The sequence below is a fragment of the Oncorhynchus tshawytscha genome, linkage group LG20 (assembly GCF_018296145.1).
Source record: "Oncorhynchus tshawytscha isolate Ot180627B linkage group LG20, Otsh_v2.0, whole genome shotgun sequence".
NCBI lineage: Eukaryota > Metazoa > Chordata > Actinopteri > Salmoniformes > Salmonidae > Oncorhynchus > Oncorhynchus tshawytscha.
In genome coordinates this window covers 4644043-4662378 of record NC_056448.1, presented here as the reverse complement: position 1 = coordinate 4662378, position 18336 = coordinate 4644043, and the positions used below count along the sequence as shown (strand labels likewise).

The 18336-nt window shown below is 48.7% G+C and overlaps 1 protein-coding gene across 1 annotated transcript in view; it reads right to left on the bottom strand.

The window, feature by feature from the left end:
- The window catches only part of slc27a4 (solute carrier family 27 member 4), a 55415-nt gene that overhangs the window by 26538 nt on the left and 10541 nt on the right, over window positions 1-18336 (bottom strand). The window contains exons 3-5 of the mRNA XM_042302084.1: window positions 16838-17232; window positions 9409-9567; window positions 9032-9101 (exon numbers count right to left, since the gene is read on the bottom strand). Of these exons, the coding sequence (XP_042158018.1) occupies window positions 9032-9101; window positions 9409-9567; window positions 16838-17232 (624 nt within the window). The remainder of the gene's footprint in view (window positions 1-9031; window positions 9102-9408; window positions 9568-16837; window positions 17233-18336) is intronic.

The window sequence follows — 18336 nt, the reverse complement described above, 5'->3', positions numbered from 1 at the left end:
GTCTCTGACACGCCTCTGACACGACGTCTCTGACACGACGTCTCTGACACGACGTCTCTGACACGACGTCTCTGACACGTCTCTGACACGTCTCTGACACGTCTCTGACACGTCTCTGACACGTCTTGGGTCAATAACTGTTCAACGCCTTTGTTATCGCAAACAAAATAAGTTCAGGAGTTAAAATGTGCTTAACAATTCACATCATAAGTTGCATGGACTCTGTGTGCAACACTTGTGTTTAACATGATTTTAGAATGACGTCTTCATCTCTGTACCCCACACAGATAATTGTAAGGTCCTCAGTCGAACAGTGAATTTCAAACACAGATTCAACCACAAAGACCCGGGAGGTTTTCCAATGACTCGCAAAGAAGGGCTCCTATTGACAGATGGGTACACATTTAAAAAGCAGACATTGAATATCCCTTTGAGCATGGTGAAGTTATTCATTACACTTTGGATGGAGTATCAATACACCAAGGCACTGCAAACATCCTTCCTAACTCAGTTGCCGGAGAGGAAGGAAACGGTTCAGGGATTTGATCATGACACCAGTGGTGACTTTAGAACTGTTACAGAGTTTAATGGCTGTGATAAGAGAAAACTGAGGATGGATCAACAACATTGTAGTTACTCCACAATACTAACCTAATTGACAGAGTGAAAAGAAGGAAGCCTGTACAACCTTTTAGAAATCCAAAACATGCATCCTGTTTGCAACAAAGCACTAAAGTAATACTGCATGGGCAAAGCACTTTTTGTCCTGAATACAAATGGTTGAGTACCACTTGTCACATTATCAAGCAAAGTGGTGGCTGCATCATGTTATGGGTATGCTTGTAATCGTTAAGGACTGGGGAGTTTTTCGGGATAAAAAAGAAACAGAATGGAGCTAAGCACGGGCAAAATCTAGGAGGAAAATGGTTCAGTCTGCTTTCCACCAGACACGGGAGATTAAGTCATCTTTCAGCAGGACAATAACCTAAAACACAAGGCAAAATCTACACTGGAGGCACTTACCAAGAAGGCAGTGAATGTTCCTGAGTGGCCGAGTTACCAGTTTTGACTTAAATCTACTTGAAAATCTATAGCAAGACCTGAACATGTCCGTCTAGCAATGTTAAACAACCAATTTGACAGAGCTTGAAGAATTTTGAAAATAATAATAAGCAAATGTTGCACAATCCAGGTGAGAAAATCTCTTAAAGACTTACCCAGAAAGACGCAGCTGTAATCACTGCCAAAGGTGCTTCTACAAAGTATTGACTCAGGGGTGGGAATACTTATGTAAATGACATATTACTGTATTTTTGTATAATAATTACTGTATAATTTTCAATAAATGTGCTAAAATCTTATAAACACATGTTTTCACTTTGTCATTATGTGGTATCGTGTGAGAGAATACATCTATACATTTTTAAATTCAGGCTGTAACACAACAAAATGTGCAATAAGTCAAGGGGCATGAATACTTCAGAGAGAGAGAGAGAGAGAGAGAGAGAGAGAGAGAGAGAGAGAGAGAGAGAGAGAGAGAGAGAGAGAGAGAGAGAGAGAGAGAGAGAGAGAGAGAGAGAGAGAGAGAGAGGGAGAGGAGATGAGAGAGAGAGAGTTAGAGAGATGGAGATAGAGATATATACAGTTAGAGAGAGAGAGGGATGGAGAGATGAGAGATATAGAGAGAGAGATATACAGTTAGAAGAGGGGAAGGAGATATAGAGAGAGATATAGAGAGAGAGATATATATATATAGGATAGTTATATATATATGATATAGAGAGAGAGTTAGAAGAGAGGGAAGAGAGAGGATGAGAGAGAGAGAGAGAGAAGAGAGAGAGAGAGAGAGAGACAGAGAGAAGAGGGGAGAGAGGAGAGGAAGGGGAAGGAGTGAAAGAGAGAGACAGAAGAGGGGATGGAGTGAAAGAGAGAGACAGTTAGAAGAGGGGGAAGGAGGGATGGAGGAAAGGGAGAGACAGTTAGAAGAGGGGATGGAGGAAAGAGAGAGACAGTTAGAAGAGGGGATGGAGTGAAAGAGAGAGACAGTTAGAAGAGGGGAAGGAGGGATGGAGTGAAAGAGAGAGACAGGTAGAAGAGGGGGAAGGAAGGAGTGAAAGAGAGAGACAGTTAGAAGAGGGGGAAGGAGGGATGGAGTGAAAGAGAGAGACAGTTAGAAGAGGGGATGGAGTGAAAGAGAGAGACAGTTAGAAGAGGGGATGAGAGAGAAAGAGAGAGACAGTTAGAAGAGGGATGGAGTGAAAGAGAGAGACAGTTAGAAGAGGGGGAAGGAGGGATGTAGTGAAAGAGAGAGACAGGTAGAAGAGGGGGAAGGAGGGATGGAGGAAAGAGAGAGACAGAAGAGGGGGATGGAGAAAGAGAGAGACAGAAGAGGGGATGGAGGAAAGAGAGAGACAGAAGATGGAGAAAGAGAGAGACAGTTAGAAGAGGGGATGGAGTGAAAGAGAGAGACAGTTAGAAAGAGAGAGACGTTAGAAGAGGGATGGAGGAAAGAGAGAGAAGAGAAGAGGGAGGAAGGAGGGATGGAGTGAAAGAGAGAGACAGAAGAGGGGGAAGGAGGGATGGAAAAGAGAGAGACAGTTAGAAGAGGGGGAAGGAGGGATGGAGTGAAAGAGAGAGACAGAGAAGAGGGGATGGAGTGAAAGAGAGAGACAGAAGAGGGGAAGGAGGGGATGAAGAGGGGGATAGAAAGAGAGAGACAGTTAGAAGAGGGGGAAGGAGGGATGGAGTGAAAGAGAGAGACAGGTAGAAGAGGGGGAAGGAGGGATGGAGTGAAAGAGAGAGACAGTTAGAAGAGGGGATGGAGTGAAAGAGAGAGACAGTTAGAAGAGGGGATGGAGTGAAAGAGAGAGACAGTTAGAAGAGGGGATGGAGAAAGAGGGAGACAGAAAGAGGGGATGGAGTGAAAGAGAGAGACAGTTAGAAGAGGGGAAGGAGGGATGGAGTGAAAGAGAGAGACAGGTAGAAGAGGGGGAAGGAAGGAGTGAAAGAGAGAGACAGGTAGAAGAGGGGGAAGGGGGGATGGAGTGAAAGAGAGAGAGTTAGAAGAGGGGGAAGGAGGGATGGAGTGAAAGAGAGAGACAGGTAGAAGAGGGGGAAGGAGGGATGGAGTGAAAGAGAGAGAGTTAGAAGAGGGGGAAGGAGGGATGGAGTGAAGAGAGAGAGTTAGAAGAGGGGGAAGGGGGATGGAGTGAAAGAGAGAGAGTTAGAAGAGGGGGAAGGAGGGATGGAGTGAAAGAGAGAGAGTTAGAAGAGGGGGAAGGAGGGATGGAGGAAAGAGAGAGAGTTAGAAGAGGGGGAAGGGGGGATGGAGTGAAAGAGAGAGACAGTTAGAAGAGGGGGAAGGAGGGATGGAGTGAAAGAGAGAGACAGGTAGAAGAGGGGGAAGGAGTGAAAGAGTGAGATTCAATTGATTCAATTGAGATTTGTGGTCACTGTCCTACACACAATACCCCACAATGTCAAAAGTTATGTTTTCCGAAGGTTTTACAAATGAATTCAAAATCAAAAGCTGACGTCTCTGACACGTCTCTGACACGTCTCTGACACGCCTCTGACATTCTCTGAACGATCTCTGACAAAGACTGACGCCTCTGACACGACGTCTCTGACACGACGTCTCTGACACGCCTCTGACACTCTGACACGCCTCTGACACGTCTCTGACACTGACACGACGTCTCTGACACGACGTCTCTGACACGACGTCTCTGACACGACGCCTCTGACACGCCTCTGACACGCCTCTGACACGCCTCTGACACGTCTCTGACACGCCTTGGGTCAATAACTGTTCAACGCCTTTGTTATCGCAAAACAAAATAAGTTCAGGAGTTAAAATGTGCTTAACAATTCACATCATAAGTTGCATGGACTCTGTGTGCAACACTTGTGTTTAACATGATTTTAGAATGATGTCTTCATCTCTGTACCCCACACAGATAATTGTAAGGTCCCTCAGTCGAACAGTGAATTTCAAACACAGATTCAACCACAAAGACCCGGGAGGTTTTCCAATGACTCGCAAAGAAGGGCTCCTATTGACAGATGGGTACACATTTAAAAAGCAGACATTGAATATCCCTTTGAGCATGGTGAAGTTATTCATTACACTTTGGATGGAGTATCAATACACCAAGGCACTGCAAACATCCTTCCTAACTCAGTTGCCGGAGAGGAAGGAAACGGTTCAGGGATTTGATCATGACACCAGTGGTGACTTTAGAACTGTTACAGAGTTTAATGGCTGTGATAAGAGAAAACTGAGGATGGATCAACAACATTGTAGTTACTCCACAATACTAACCTAATTGACAGAGTGAAAAGAAGGAAGCCTGTACAACCTTTTTAGAAATCCAAAACATGCATCCTGTTTGCAACAAAGCACTAAAGTAATACTGCATGGGCAAAGCACTTTTTGTCCTGAATACAAATGGTTGAGTACCACTTGTCACATTATCAAGCAAAGTGGTGGCTGCATCATGTTATGGGTATGCTTGTAATCGTTAAGGACTGGGGAGTTTTTCGGGATAAAAAAGAAACAGAATGGAGCTAAGCACGGGCAAAATCTAGGAGGAAAATGGTTCAGTCTGCTTTCCACCAGACACGGGAGATTAAGTCATCTTTCAGCAGGACAATAACCTAAAACACAAGGCAAAATCTACACTGGAGGCACTTACCAAGAAGGCAGTGAATGTTCCTGAGTGGCCGAGTTACCAGTTTTGACTTAAATCTACTTGAAAATCTATAGCAAGACCTGAACATGTCCGTCTAGCAATGTTAAACAACCAATTTGACAGAGCTTGAAGAATTTTGAAAATAATAATAAGCAAATGTTGCACAATCCAGGTGAGAAAATCTCTTAAAGACTTACCCAGAAAGACGCAGCTGTAATCACTGCCAAAGGTGCTTCTACAAAGTATTGACTCAGGGGTGGGAATACTTATGTAAATGACATATTACTGTATTTTTGTATAATAATTACTGTATAATTTTCAATAAATGTGCTAAAATCTTATAAACACATGTTTTCACTTTGTCATTATGTGGTATCGTGTGAGAGAATACATCTATACATTTTTAAATTCAGGCTGTAACACAACAAAATGTGCAATAAGTCAAGGGGCATGAATACTTCAGAGAGAGAGAGAGAGAGAGAGAGAGAGAGAGAGAGAGAGAGAGAGAGAGAGAGAGAGAGAGAGAGAGAGAGAGAGAGAGAGAGAGAGAGAGAGAGAGAGAGAGAGAGAGAGAGAGAGAGAGAGAGAGAAGAGAGAGAGAGAGAGAGAGAGAGAGAGAGAGAGAGAGAGAGAGAGAGATGGAGAGAGAAGAGAGAGAGAGAGAGAGAGAGAGGAGAGAGAGAGAGAGAGAGAGAGAGAGAGAGAGAGAGAGAGAGAGAGAGAGAGAGAGAGAGAGAGAGAGAGAGAGAGAGACAGTTAGAAGAGGGGGAAGGAGGGATGGAGTGAAAGAGAGAGACAGAAGAGGGGATGGAGGAAAGAGAGAGACAGTTAGAAGAGGGGGAAGGAGGGATGGAGTGAAAGGGAGAGACAGTTAGAAGAGGGGATGGAGTGAAAGAGAGAGACAGGGAAGAGGGGATGGAGTGAAAGAGAGAGACAGTTAGAAGAGAGAAGGGGGAAGGAGGGATGGAGTGAAAGAGAGAGACAGGTAGAAGAGGGGAAGGAAGGAAGGAGTGAAAGAGAGAGACAGTTAGAAGAGGGGGAAGGAGGGATGGAGTGAAAGAGAGAGACAGTTAGAAGAGGGGATGGAGTGAAAGAGAGAGACAGTTAGAAGAGGGGATGAGGAAAGAGAGAGACAGTGAAGAGGGGATGGAGAAAGAGAGAGACAGTTAGAAGAGGGGAAGGAGGGATGGAGTGAAAGAGAGAGACAGGTAGAAGAGGGGGAAGGAGGGATGGAGTGAAAAAGAGAGAGACAGAAGAGGGGGAAGGAGGGACGGAAAAGAGAGAGACAGAGAGAGGGATGGAGTGAAAGAGAGAGACAGAAGAGGGGATGGAGTGAAAGAGAGAGACAGTTAGAAGAGGGGATGGAGTGAAAGAGAGAGACAGAAGAGGGGGATGGAGTGAAAGAGAGAGACAGAAGAGGGGATGGAGTGAAAGAGAGAGACAGTTAGAAGAGGGGATGGAGTGAAAGAGAGAGACAGTTAGAAGAGGGGATGGAGTGAAAGAGAGAGACAGTTAGAAGAGGGGATGGAGTGAAAGAGAGAGACAGTTAGAAGAGGGGGAAGGAGGGATGGAGTGAAAGAGAGAGACAGGTAGAAGAGGGGGAAGGAGGGATGGAGTGAAAGAGAGAGACAGAAGAGGGGGAAGGAGGGATGGAGTGAAAGAGAGAGACAGGTAGAAGAGGGGGAAGGAGGGATGGAGTGAAAGAGAGAGACAGGTAGAAGAGGGGGGAGGGGGTGAAAGAGAGAGACAGAAGAGGGGAAGGAAGGATGGAGTGAAAGAGAGACAGTTAGAAGAGGGGATAGAGTGAAAGAGAGAGACAGTTAGAAGAGGGGGAAGGAGGGATGGAGTGAAAGAGAGAGACAGGTAGAAGAGGGGGAAGGAGGGATGGAGTGAAAGAGAGAGAGTTAGAAGAGGGGGAAGGAGGGATGGAGTGAAAGAGAGAGAGTTAGAAGAGGGGGAAGGGGGGATGGAGTGAAAGAGAGAGAGTTAGAAGAGAGGGAAGGAGGGATGGAGTGAAAGAGAGAGAGTTAGAAGAGGGGAAGGAGGGATGGAGTGAAAGAGAGAGAGTTAGAAGAGGGGGAAGGAGGGATGGAGTGAAAGAGAGAGACAGGTAGAAGAGGGGGAAGGGGGGATGGAGTGAAAGAGAGAGACAGGTAGAAGAGGGGGAAGGAGTGAAAGAGCGAGATTCAATTGATTCAATTGAGATTTGTGGTCACTGTCCTACACACAATACCCCACAATGTCAAAAGTGGATTTATGTTTTCCGAAGGTTTTACAAATGAATTCAAAATCAAAAGCTGACGTCTCTGACACGTCTCTGACACGTCTCTGACACGTCTCTGACACGTCTCTGACACGTCTCTGACACGTCTCTGACACGTCTCTGACACGTCTCTGACACGTCTCTGACACGTCTCTGACACGTCTCTGACACGTCTCTGACACGTCTTGGGTCAATAACTGTTCAACGCCTTTGTTATCGCAAAACAACATAAGTTCAGGAGTTAAAATGTGCTTAACAATTCACATCATAAGTTGCATGGACTCTGTGTGCAACACTTGTGTTTAACATGATTTTAGAATGATGTCTTCATCTCTGTACCCCACACAGATAATTGTAAGGTCCCTCAGTCGAACAGTGAATTTCAAACACAGATTCAACCACAAAGACCCGGGAGGTTTTCCAATGACTCGCAAAGAAGGGCTCCTATTGACAGATGGGTACACATTTAAAAAGCAGACATTGAATATCCCTTTGAGCATGGTGAAGTTATTCATTACACTTTGGATGGAGTATCAATACACCAAGGCACTGCAAACATCCTTCCTAACTCAGTTGCCGGAGAGGAAGGAAACGGTTCAGGGATTTGATCATGACACCAGTGGTGACTTTAGAACTGTTACAGAGTTTAATGGCTGTGATAAGAGAAAACTGAGGATGGATCAACAACATTGTAGTTACTCCACAATACTAACCTAATTGACAGAGTGAAAAGAAGGAAGCCTGTACAACCTTTTTAGAAATCCAAAACATGCATCCTGTTTGCAACAAAGCACTAAAGTAATACTGCATGGGCAAAGCACTTTTTGTCCTGAATACAAATGGTTGAGTACCACTTGTCACATTATCAAGCAAAGTGGTGGCTGCATCATGTTATGGGTATGCTTGTAATCGTTAAGGACTGGGGAGTTTTTCGGGATAAAAAAGAAACAGAATGGAGCTAAGCACGGGCAAAATCTAGGAGGAAAAATGGTTCAGTCTGCTTTCCACCAGACACGGGGAGATTAAGTCATCTTTCAGCAGGACAATAACCTAAAACACAAGGCAAAATCTACACTGGAGGCACTTACCAAGAAGGCAGTGAATGTTCCTGAGTGGCCGAGTTACCAGTTTTGACTTAAATCTACTTGAAAATCTATAGCAAGACCTGAACATGTCCGTCTAGCAATGTTAAACAACCAATTTGACAGAGCTTGAAGAATTTTGAAAATAATAATAAGCAAATGTTGCACAATCCAGGTGAGAAAATCTCTTAAAGACTTACCCAGAAAGACGCAGCTGTAATCACTGCCAAAGGTGCTTCTACAAAGTATTGACTCAGGGGTGGGAATACTTATGTAAATGACATATTACTGTATTTAATTTTCAATAAATGTGCTAAAATCTTATAAACACATGTTTTCACTTTGTCATTATGTGGTATCGTGTGAGAGAATACATCTATACATTTTTAAATTCAGGCTGTAACACAACAAAATGTGCAATAAGTCAAGGGGCATGAATACTTCATAGAGAGAGAGAGAGAGAGAGAGAGAGAGAGAGAGAGAGAGAGAGAGAGAGAGAGAGAGAGAGAGAGAGAGAGAGAGAGAGAGAGAGAGAGAGAGAGAGAGAGAGAGAGAGAGAGAGAGAGAGAGAGAGAGAGAGAGAGAGAGAGAGAGAGAGAGAGAGAGAGAGAGAGAGAGAGAGAGAGAGAGAGAGAGAGAGAGAGAGAGAGAGAGAGAGAGAGAGAGAGAGAGAGAGAGAGAGAGAGAGAGAGAGAGAGAGAGAGAGAGAGAGAGAGAGAGAGAGAGAGAGAGAGAGAGAGAGAGAGAGAGAGAGAGAGAGAGAGAGAGAGAGAGAGAGAGAGAGAGAGAGAGAGAGAGAGAGAGAGAGAGAGAGAGAGAGAGAGAGAGAGAGAGAGAGAGAGAGAGAGAGAGAGACCACACTCCTCTTTCTACAAACACTCCTCTTTGAAAAGGAGCTCATGAGAGATAGTGTAGAGAAAGACAAGAAACAAAGAGAGGGAGTGAGTGAGAGAGAATAGAGAGAGAAAGAAGAGGAGCTACTTAGTGCCTACCTGCTGTGAACCACAATGGCAGCTTTGGGCATCCCAGTAGTCCCAGATGTGTAGATGTAGAACAGACGATCTGCAAGAGAGAGACAAGAAATCAATAAACACATACAAAAACAAATACGTGAAAAACACAGTCAAAATAAAGGAAATAGAATAGAAAACAGTGGACAAAACATAACAACTATGGGCTTGATTGATCTTGCCTGGCTAGCGCAATGGAAGCAATGGAATAGTCCCAAAAGTGGAAACACTGCACTTCAGACAGGTTCAATCAAATGCTCAAAATATTTGTAAGAATAAACTATTTGAGCCCAGGTCTGGCTCGTTATACAGTGTCTGAGTGTGATTGGATGGATTTTTTGAGTGACAGATTGACTGACCTGTGAAGCAGCGGTCTGGGCGGCTGGGCAGGTGGATGGGGGCAGCATCCAGAAGAGGCTCCAGGCACTCTGTCCCCACAGGAACCTGTTTGGGGTCCCAGTCCCCTGAACACAGCATCTGCACTGTCTTCCCCATGGAACTGTGTACCTCACACATGGCTGGACGATGGAGGGAGGGAGTGGGAGAGAGAAAGACAGAGAAAGAGAGAGAGAGAAATGACAGGAGAGAGTGAGTTAAAAGTTAATTTCACAGAAACACAAATAAAATAAAAACTACTCGGTCTGCATTCTCTCAGCAGGAAAATATGCTGACTGCATTTGGCATGTTTAAAACACAGAGGGATGCAGGGTTTCCTGACTTATAGATATAAAGGACATAAGACTTGATATGTACTGTATGCTTTATCATTAGTCTGAACAGGACATCTCTACACAGTTAATAGTCATGTGTCCTTCCTCTTCTTACTATAGATTAGACATCTCTCTCTCTCTCCCTTCTCTGTCATCCTCCTGTCGAGGCTCCTCGTCTGTGTATTCCAGTTCAAATATAATAAAGGCTGGCCTGCAAATTTGGAACACTTCCTCCTCGTGTTCGCAGGCAGACATGTTGGACGTGTTTGCGTAGTAGTTTGAAATAAAATATATATATATATATTAGCTAGCTAGTGGACACGTTGTTGTGGACTGGCTTGACTGCTCCTGAACCAAATGAAATCAAATTGCATTTGTCACACGTGCCGAATAGAAAAAGGTATAGACTTTACTGTGAAATGCTTTACCAGCCCTTCCCAAGAGAATGCAGACCGATGCAGAGTAAAATAATAATAATCATACAATTTTAACAGAAGAGGAATAAAATAAATACACAAGAATAGAGTTATATACAGGGAGTATCAGTACCAGATCAATGAGCAGGGGTACGAGATATTGGAGGTAGATATGTACATGAAAGCAGGGTAAAGTGATTCGGCATCAGGATAGATAGATAATAATAAGTGGTGGCTGCATCATGTTATGGGTATGCTTGTAATGGTTAAGGACTGGGGAGTTTTCACAGGATAAAAAAATAAACAGAATGGAGCTAAGCACAGGCAAGATCCTAGAGGATAACCTGGCTCAGTCTGCTTTCCACCAGACACTGGGAGATGAATTCACCTTTCAGAAGGACAATAAACTAAAGTGACTAGGTATCAGGATAGATAATAATAAGAGTAAAATAAAAGAACAGAGTAACAGCAGCATATAATGACCATAAAAGTGTGTACAGTATGTGTATGTCGCGCAGTAGCGAGAGGAACGAGGAAGTACAAGGCAATATGCTTGCGGCAGAAATGATAGCTTGAGTTCAACAAAATGGATTATAACGTTGCAGATAAAGTTAGGTATGACACAATTTTATAGGTACAACATCTGCATCAAAAGAAAAGGACACGTTTGGTTGGTTTATGAGCCTTTGTTCATGTTTTTGGATGCCCTGGAACTCCAGAATGAGGCTAAGGTAGTCCAATTGGTGGTTTATGAGCCTTTGTTCATGTTTTTGGATGCCCTGGAACTCCACCACCCCCCCGCCTCGCCCTGCTTCCAGCAACCTGTCACTCAACCAATCACTCCTTCCATCCACTCCCACCATCCCCCCACTTCCTCACCTAGATCTCCATCCTCTCCTCCCTCCACCACCCCCCGCCCTCGCCCTGCTTCCAGCAACCTGTCACTCAACCAATCACTCCTTCCGTCCACTCCCACCATCCCCCACTTCCCCACCTAGACCTCCATCCTCTCCTCCCTCCACCACCCCCCCTCTCCTCGCCCTGCTTCCAGCAACCTGTCACTCAACCAATCACTCCTTCCGTCCACTCCCACCATCCCCCACTTCCTCACCTAGATCTCCATCCTCTCCTCCCTCCACCACCCCCCCCCCTCGCCCTGCTTCCAGCAACCTGTCACTCAACCAATCACTCCTTCCGTCCACTCCCACCATCCCCCACCTATACCTCCATCCTCTCCCCTCCCTCCACCACCCCCCCATCCTCTCCTCCCTCCACCACCCCCCATCCTCTCCTCCACTCCCCGCCTCGCCCTGCTTCCAGCAACCTGTCACTCAACCAATCACTCCTTCCGTCCACTCCCACCATCCCCCACTTCCCCACCTAGACCTCCATCCTCTCCTCCCTCCACCACCCCCCCGCCTCGCCCTGCTTCCAGCAACCTGTCACTCAACCAATCACTCCTTCCGTCCACTCCCACCATCCCCCACTTCCTCACCTAGACCTCCATCCTCTCCTCCTTCCACCACCCCCCGCCTCGCCCTGCTTCCAGCAGCCTGTCACTCAACCAATCACTCCTTCCGTCCACTCCCACCATCCCCCACTTCCCCACCTAGACCTCCATCCTCTCCTCCCTCCACCACCCCCGCCTCGCCCTGCTTCCAGCAACCTGTCACTCAACCAATCACTCCTTCTGTCCGTCCCCCCAGCAACCTGTCACTCAACCAATCACTCCTTCCGTCCACTCCCACCATCCCCCACTTCCTCACCTAGACCTCCATCCTCTCCTCCCTCCACCCCCCCCGCCTCGCCCTGCTTCCAGCAACCTGTCACTCAACCAATCACTCCTTCCGTCCACTCCCACCATCCCCCACTTCCTCACCTAGACCTCCATCCTCTCCTCCCTCCACCAACCCTCCCCGCCTCGCCCTGCTTCCAGCAACCAGTCACTCAACCAATCACTCCTTCGTCCACTCCCACCATCCCCCCCCACTTCCTCACCTAGACCTCCATCCTCTCCTCCCTCCACCCCCTCCACCCCTCCCCGCCTCGCCCTGCTTCCAGCAACCTGTCACTCAACCAATCACTCCTTCTGTCCACTCCCACCATCCCCCACCTAGACCTCCATCCTCTCCTCCCTCCACCACCCCCCCTTCCAGCCTCGCCCTGCTTCCAGCAACCTGTCACTCAACCAATCACTCCTTCCGTCCACTCCCACCATCCCACCATCCCCCCACCTAGACCTCCATCTTCTCCTCCCTCCACCACCCCCCGCCTCGCCCTGCTTCCAGCAACCTGTCACTCAACCAATCACTCCTTCCGTCCACTCCCACCATCCCCCACTTCCTCACCTAGACCTCCATCCTCTCCTCCCTCCACCACCCCCCCTCCTCGCCCTGCTTCCAGCAACCTGTCACTCAACCAATCACTCCTTCCGTCCACTCCCACCATCCCCCACTTCCTCACCTAGACCTCCATCCTCTCCTCCCTCCACCACCCCCCGCCTCGCCCTGCTTCCAGCAACCTGTCACTCAACCAATCACTCCTTCCGTCCACTCCCACCATCCCCCACTTCCTCACCTAGACCTCCATCCTCTCCTCCCTCCACCACCCCCCCAGCCTCGCCCTGCTTCCAGCAACCTGTCACTCAACCAATCACTCCTTCCAGCCACTCCCACCATCCCCCCACTTCCTCACCTAGACCTCCATCCTCTCCTCCCTCCACCACCCCCCCCTGCCTCGCCCTGCTTCCAGCAACCTGTCACTCAACCAATCACTCCTTCCGTCCACCAGCCCACCATCCCCCACTTCCCCCACCTCACCTAGACCTCCATCCTCTCCTCCCTCCACCACCCCCCCCGCCTCGCCCCTGCTTCCAGCAACCTGTCACTCAGCCAATCACTCCTTCCGTCCACTCCCACCCCCCATCCCCCACTTCCTCACCTAGACCTCCATCCTCTCCTCCCTCCACCAACCCCCCCTCGCCCTGCTTCCAGCAACCTGTCACTCAACCAATCACTCCTTCTGTCCACTCCCACCATCCCCCCCACTTCCTCACCTAGACCTCCATCCTCTCCTCCCTCCACCACCCCCCCACCACCCCGCCCCCCTGCTTCCAGCAACCTGTCACTCAACCAATCACTCCTTCCGTCCACTCCCACCATCCCCCACTTCCTCACCTAGACCTCCATCCTCTCCTCCCTCCACCAACCCCCCCGCCTCGCCCTGCTTCCAGCAACCTGTCACTCAACCAATCACTCCTTCTGTCCACTCCCACCATCCCCCACTTCCTCACCTAGACCTCCATCCTCTCCTCCCTCCCTCCACCACCCCCCCACCTCGCCCTGCTTCCAGCAACCTGTCACTCAACCAATCACTCCTTCCGTCCACTCCCACCATCCCCCACTTCCTCACCTAGACCTCCATCCTCTCCTCCCTCCACCAACCCTCCCCGCCTCGCCCTGCTTCCAGCAACCAGTCACTCAACCAATCACTCCTTCTCCCACCATCCCACCATCCCCCACCCTAGTCCACTCCCACCATCCCCCACTTCCTCACCTAGACCTCCATCCTCTCCTCCCTCCACCCCCTCCACCCCCCCCCGCCTCGCCCTGCTTCCAGCAACCTGTCACTCAACCAATCACTCCTTCTGTCCACTCCCACCATCCCCCACTTCCTCACCTAGACCTCCATCCTCTCCTCCCTCCACCACCCCCGCCTCGCCCTGCTTCCAGCAACCTGTCACTCAACCAATCACTCCTTCCGTCCACTCCCACCATCCCACCACCATCCCCCACCTAGACCTCCATCTTCTCCTCCCTCCACCACCCCCCCCTCTCCTCCCTCCACCACCCCCGCCTCGCCCTGCTTCCAGCAACCTGTCACTCAACCAATCACTCCTTCCGTCCACTCCCACCATCCCCCACTTCCTCACCTAGACCTCCATCCTCTCCTCCCTCCACCCCCCTCCCCCGCCTCGCCCTGCTTCCAGCAACCTGTCACTCAACCAATCACTCCTTCCGTCCACTCCCACCATCCCCCACTTCCTCACCTAGACCTCCATCCTCTCCTCCCTCCACCAACCCCCCGCCTCGCCCTGCTTCCATCAACCTGTCACTCAACCAATCACTCCTTCCGTCCACTCCCACCATCCCCCCACCTATACCTCCATCCTCTCCTCCCTCCACCACCCCCCGCCTCGCCCTGCTTCCAGCAACCTGTCACTCAACCAATCACTCCTTCTGTCCACTCCCACCATCCCCCACTTCCTCACCTAGACCTCCATCCTCTCCTCCCTCCACCACCCCCCCCCCTCGCCCTGCTTCCAGCAACCTGTCACTCAACCAATCACTCCTTCTGTCCACTCCCACCATCCCCCTTCCTCACCTAGACCTCCATCCTCTCCTCCCTCCACCACCCCCCCCGCCTCGCCCTGCTTCCAGCAACCTGTCACTCAACCAATCACTCCTTCCGTCCACTCCCACCATCCCACCATCCCCCCCACCTAGACCTCCATCTTCTCCTCCCTCCACCACCCCCCCCGCCTCGCCCTGCTTCCAGCAACCTGTCACTCAACCAATCACTCCTTCCGTCCACTCCCACCATCCCCCACTTCCTCACCTAGACCTCCATCCTCTCCTCCCTCCACCCCCCCCGCCTCGCCCTGCTTCCAGCAACCTGTCACTCAACCAATCACTCCTTCCGTCCACTCCCACCATCCCCCACTTCCTCACCTAGACCTCCATCCTCTCCTCCCTCCACCACCCCCCCGCCTCGCCCTGCTTCCAGCAACCTGTCACTCAACCAATCACTCCTTCCGTCCACTCCCACCATCCCGCCACTTCCTCACCTAGACCTCCATCCTCTCCTCCCTCCACCACCCCCCCCCCGCCTCGCCCTGCTTCCAGCAACCTGTCACTCAACCAATCACTCCTTCTGTCCACTCCCACCATCCCCCACTTCCTCACCTAGACCTCCATCCTCTCCTCCCTCCACCACCCCCCCTCGCCCTGCTTCCAGCAACCTGTCACTCAACCAATCACTCCTTCCGTCCACTCCCACCATCCCCCACTTCCTCACCTAGACCTCCATCCTCTCCTCCCTCCACCAACCCCCCCCGCCTCGCCCTGCTTCCAGCAACCTGTCACTCAACCAATCACTCCTTCTGTCCACTCCCACCATCCCCCCATCCTCTTCCTCACCTAGACCTCCATCCTCTCCTCCCCCTCCACCACCCCCCACCTCGCCCTGCTTCCAGCAACCTGTCACTCAACCAATCACTCCTTCCGTCCACTCCCACCATCCCCCACTTCCTCACCTAGACCTCCATCCTCTCCTCCCTCCACCAACCCCCGCCTCGCCCTGCTTCCAGCAACCTGTCACTCAACCAATCACTCCTTCCGTCCGTCCGTCCCCCAAGCAACCTGTCACTCAACCAATCACTCCTTCCGTCCACTCCCACCATCCCCCCACTTCCTCACCTAGTCCTCCAACTGCTCTTAAACGCTAGTAAAACCAAATGCATGCTTTTCAACCGTTCGCTGCCTGCCCCCGCACACCAGACTAGCATCACCACCCTGGATGGTTCCGACCTAGAATATGTGGACATCTATAAGTATCTAGGTGTCTGGCTAGACTACAAACTCTCCTTCCAGACTCATATCAAACATCTCCAATCCAAAATCAAATCTAGAATCGGCTTTCTATTTCGCAACAAAGCCTCCTTCACTCACGCCGCCAAACTTAACTTACCCTAGTAAAACTGACTATCCTACCGATCCTCGACTTTGGTGATGTCATCTACAAAATGGCTTCCAATACTCTACTCAGCAAACTGGATGCAGTTTATCACAGTGCCATCCGCTTTGTTACTAAAGCACCTTATACCACCCACCACTGCGACCTGTATGCTCTAGTCGGCTGGCCCTCGCTACATATTCGTCGCCAGACCCACTGGCTCCAGGTCATCTACAAGTCCATGCTAGGTAAAGCTCCGCTTTATCTCAGTTCACTGGTCACGATGGCAACACCCACCCGTAGCACGCGCTCCAGCAGGTGTATCTCACTTATCATCCCTAAAGCCAACACCTCATTTGGCCGCCTTTCCTTCCAGTTCTCTGCTGCCTGTGACTGGAACGAATTGCAAAAATCGCTGAAGTTGGAGACTTTTATCTCCCTCACCAACTTTAAGCATCTGCTATCTGAGCAGCTAACCGATCGCTGCAGCTGTACATAGTCCATCAGTAAATAGCCCACCCAATTTACCTACCTCATCCCAATACTGTTTTTATTTATTTACTTTTCTGCTCTTTTGCACATCAATATCTCTACCTGCACATGACCATCTGATCATTTATCACTCCAGTGTTAATCTGCTAAATTGTAATTATTCACCTACCTCAAACCTTTTGCACACAATGTATATAGACTATTTTTTTTTAAATGTTAATTATTTTTCTACTGTGTTATTGACTTGTTAATTGTTTAATCCATGTGTAACTCTGTGTTGCTGTCTGTTCACACGGCTATGCTTTATCTTGGCCAGGTCGCAGTTGCAAATGATAACTTGTTTTCAACTAGCCTACCTGGTTAAATAAAGGTGAAAAAAAAGATATATTAATTTTTTAAAATCCTCTCCTCCCTCCACCAACCCCCCCTCTCCTCACCCTTAGTCAGCTCGCTGCCAAACACCACAGCCTTGGCGTTGGAAATGGTGACACAGTGCACCAAGGCCTCCAGCCTCAGGTTGAAGTTGATCAGGGCCGCCTCCACACCAATCTTGGCCATGCCCAGCCAGAGGCCCACGTACTGGGATCGGCTCTCCATGAAGAGAGCCACCACATCCCCTTCCACGAAGCCCCTCTGGAGCAGCAGGTTGGCCACGCGGTTGGAGTACTCGTCCAGCTGCCGGAAGGACCACTTCTCGCCGGTGCCTTCAAAGATGAGCGCTGTCTTGTCCCCATGGCGACGCACGGTCTCTGCGAAGATCTTCGGGAGGGTATTTCGTTCCCGCAGGTGACGCTTGACGTTCCATTTCACCTTGATGAGGACGCCCGCTGCACTGTGGGGGTGGAAGGAGGTGAAGGATAGGGTGAGAATACAACAACAGCTCAAAGGTGCTAAGAGTCTAAAGAGAACAACAATGTTAATCTGAATGTTGAGACATGGTAGTAAACTGGGCTGTGTTCACTCGGCACCAAACAGACAGAAACAGTTTGAACAGGGAGGGACGACCTAAACTTAAGTGCCCTAATGAACACGACCCTGATGTTGTTCTGCAGTGGACGTGATGTACATAGTAATAAAGCAATAACATCGAGCTCTGTTTTGCATCTGGTATCAAAGTTCAAATTGAGAAATTTCTACAATTCTATGCTGTATTCTTAAAAGTCCAATGTAGCCATTTTATATCAATATCAAATAATTTATGGGTAACAATTGAGTATGTTACTGTGATTGTTTTCAATTAACTACTCCCGAGTGGCACTGCATCTCACTGCTACTACAGACCCTGGTTCGATCCCGGGCTGTATCACAACCGGCCGTGATCGGGAGTCCCATAGGGCGCCGCACAATTGGCCCAGCGTCGTCTGGGTTAGGGGAGGGTTTGGCAGAGGTAATCCATCATTGTACAATAAAAATGTGTTCTTAACTGACTTGCCCAGTTAGTTAAATAAAATGTTAAAATTCTAACTAAACCAAAGCATGGATTGCTGTCATACCTTGTCGATAGACTGCTTACATGCTAAGGAAAAACAAATGTGTAATTTTGTAATTTGGGTGAACTATCCCTTTAATGAATTTACATTCATGAATATGACATTAGCAAATTTAAGAGGTACATTTTTCTTCTTTATCCTTATTATAGTTAAGGAAATCCAGAGCAGTATTCTCCCATAACAAACAAGTCATCAATTGTAAATCTACAAATATCTTGCCTTAATCTCATGTAGACCATGACTAAATAAATGCAAAACTGTTTCTGGATGCTCATCACAACAAGTACAGTTAACGTTAATATGTCTTTTGTTTGTCTCTTCAGGTAATGATTCGCAGGGTAACACTTAAATATCATCCTGAAAGAGACCTCTGACCTTGTTAACAAGCAGGTATTTGAGTGGTAATAACCAAACCTTTTTTTCCAACAGATATTATTGACAAATGT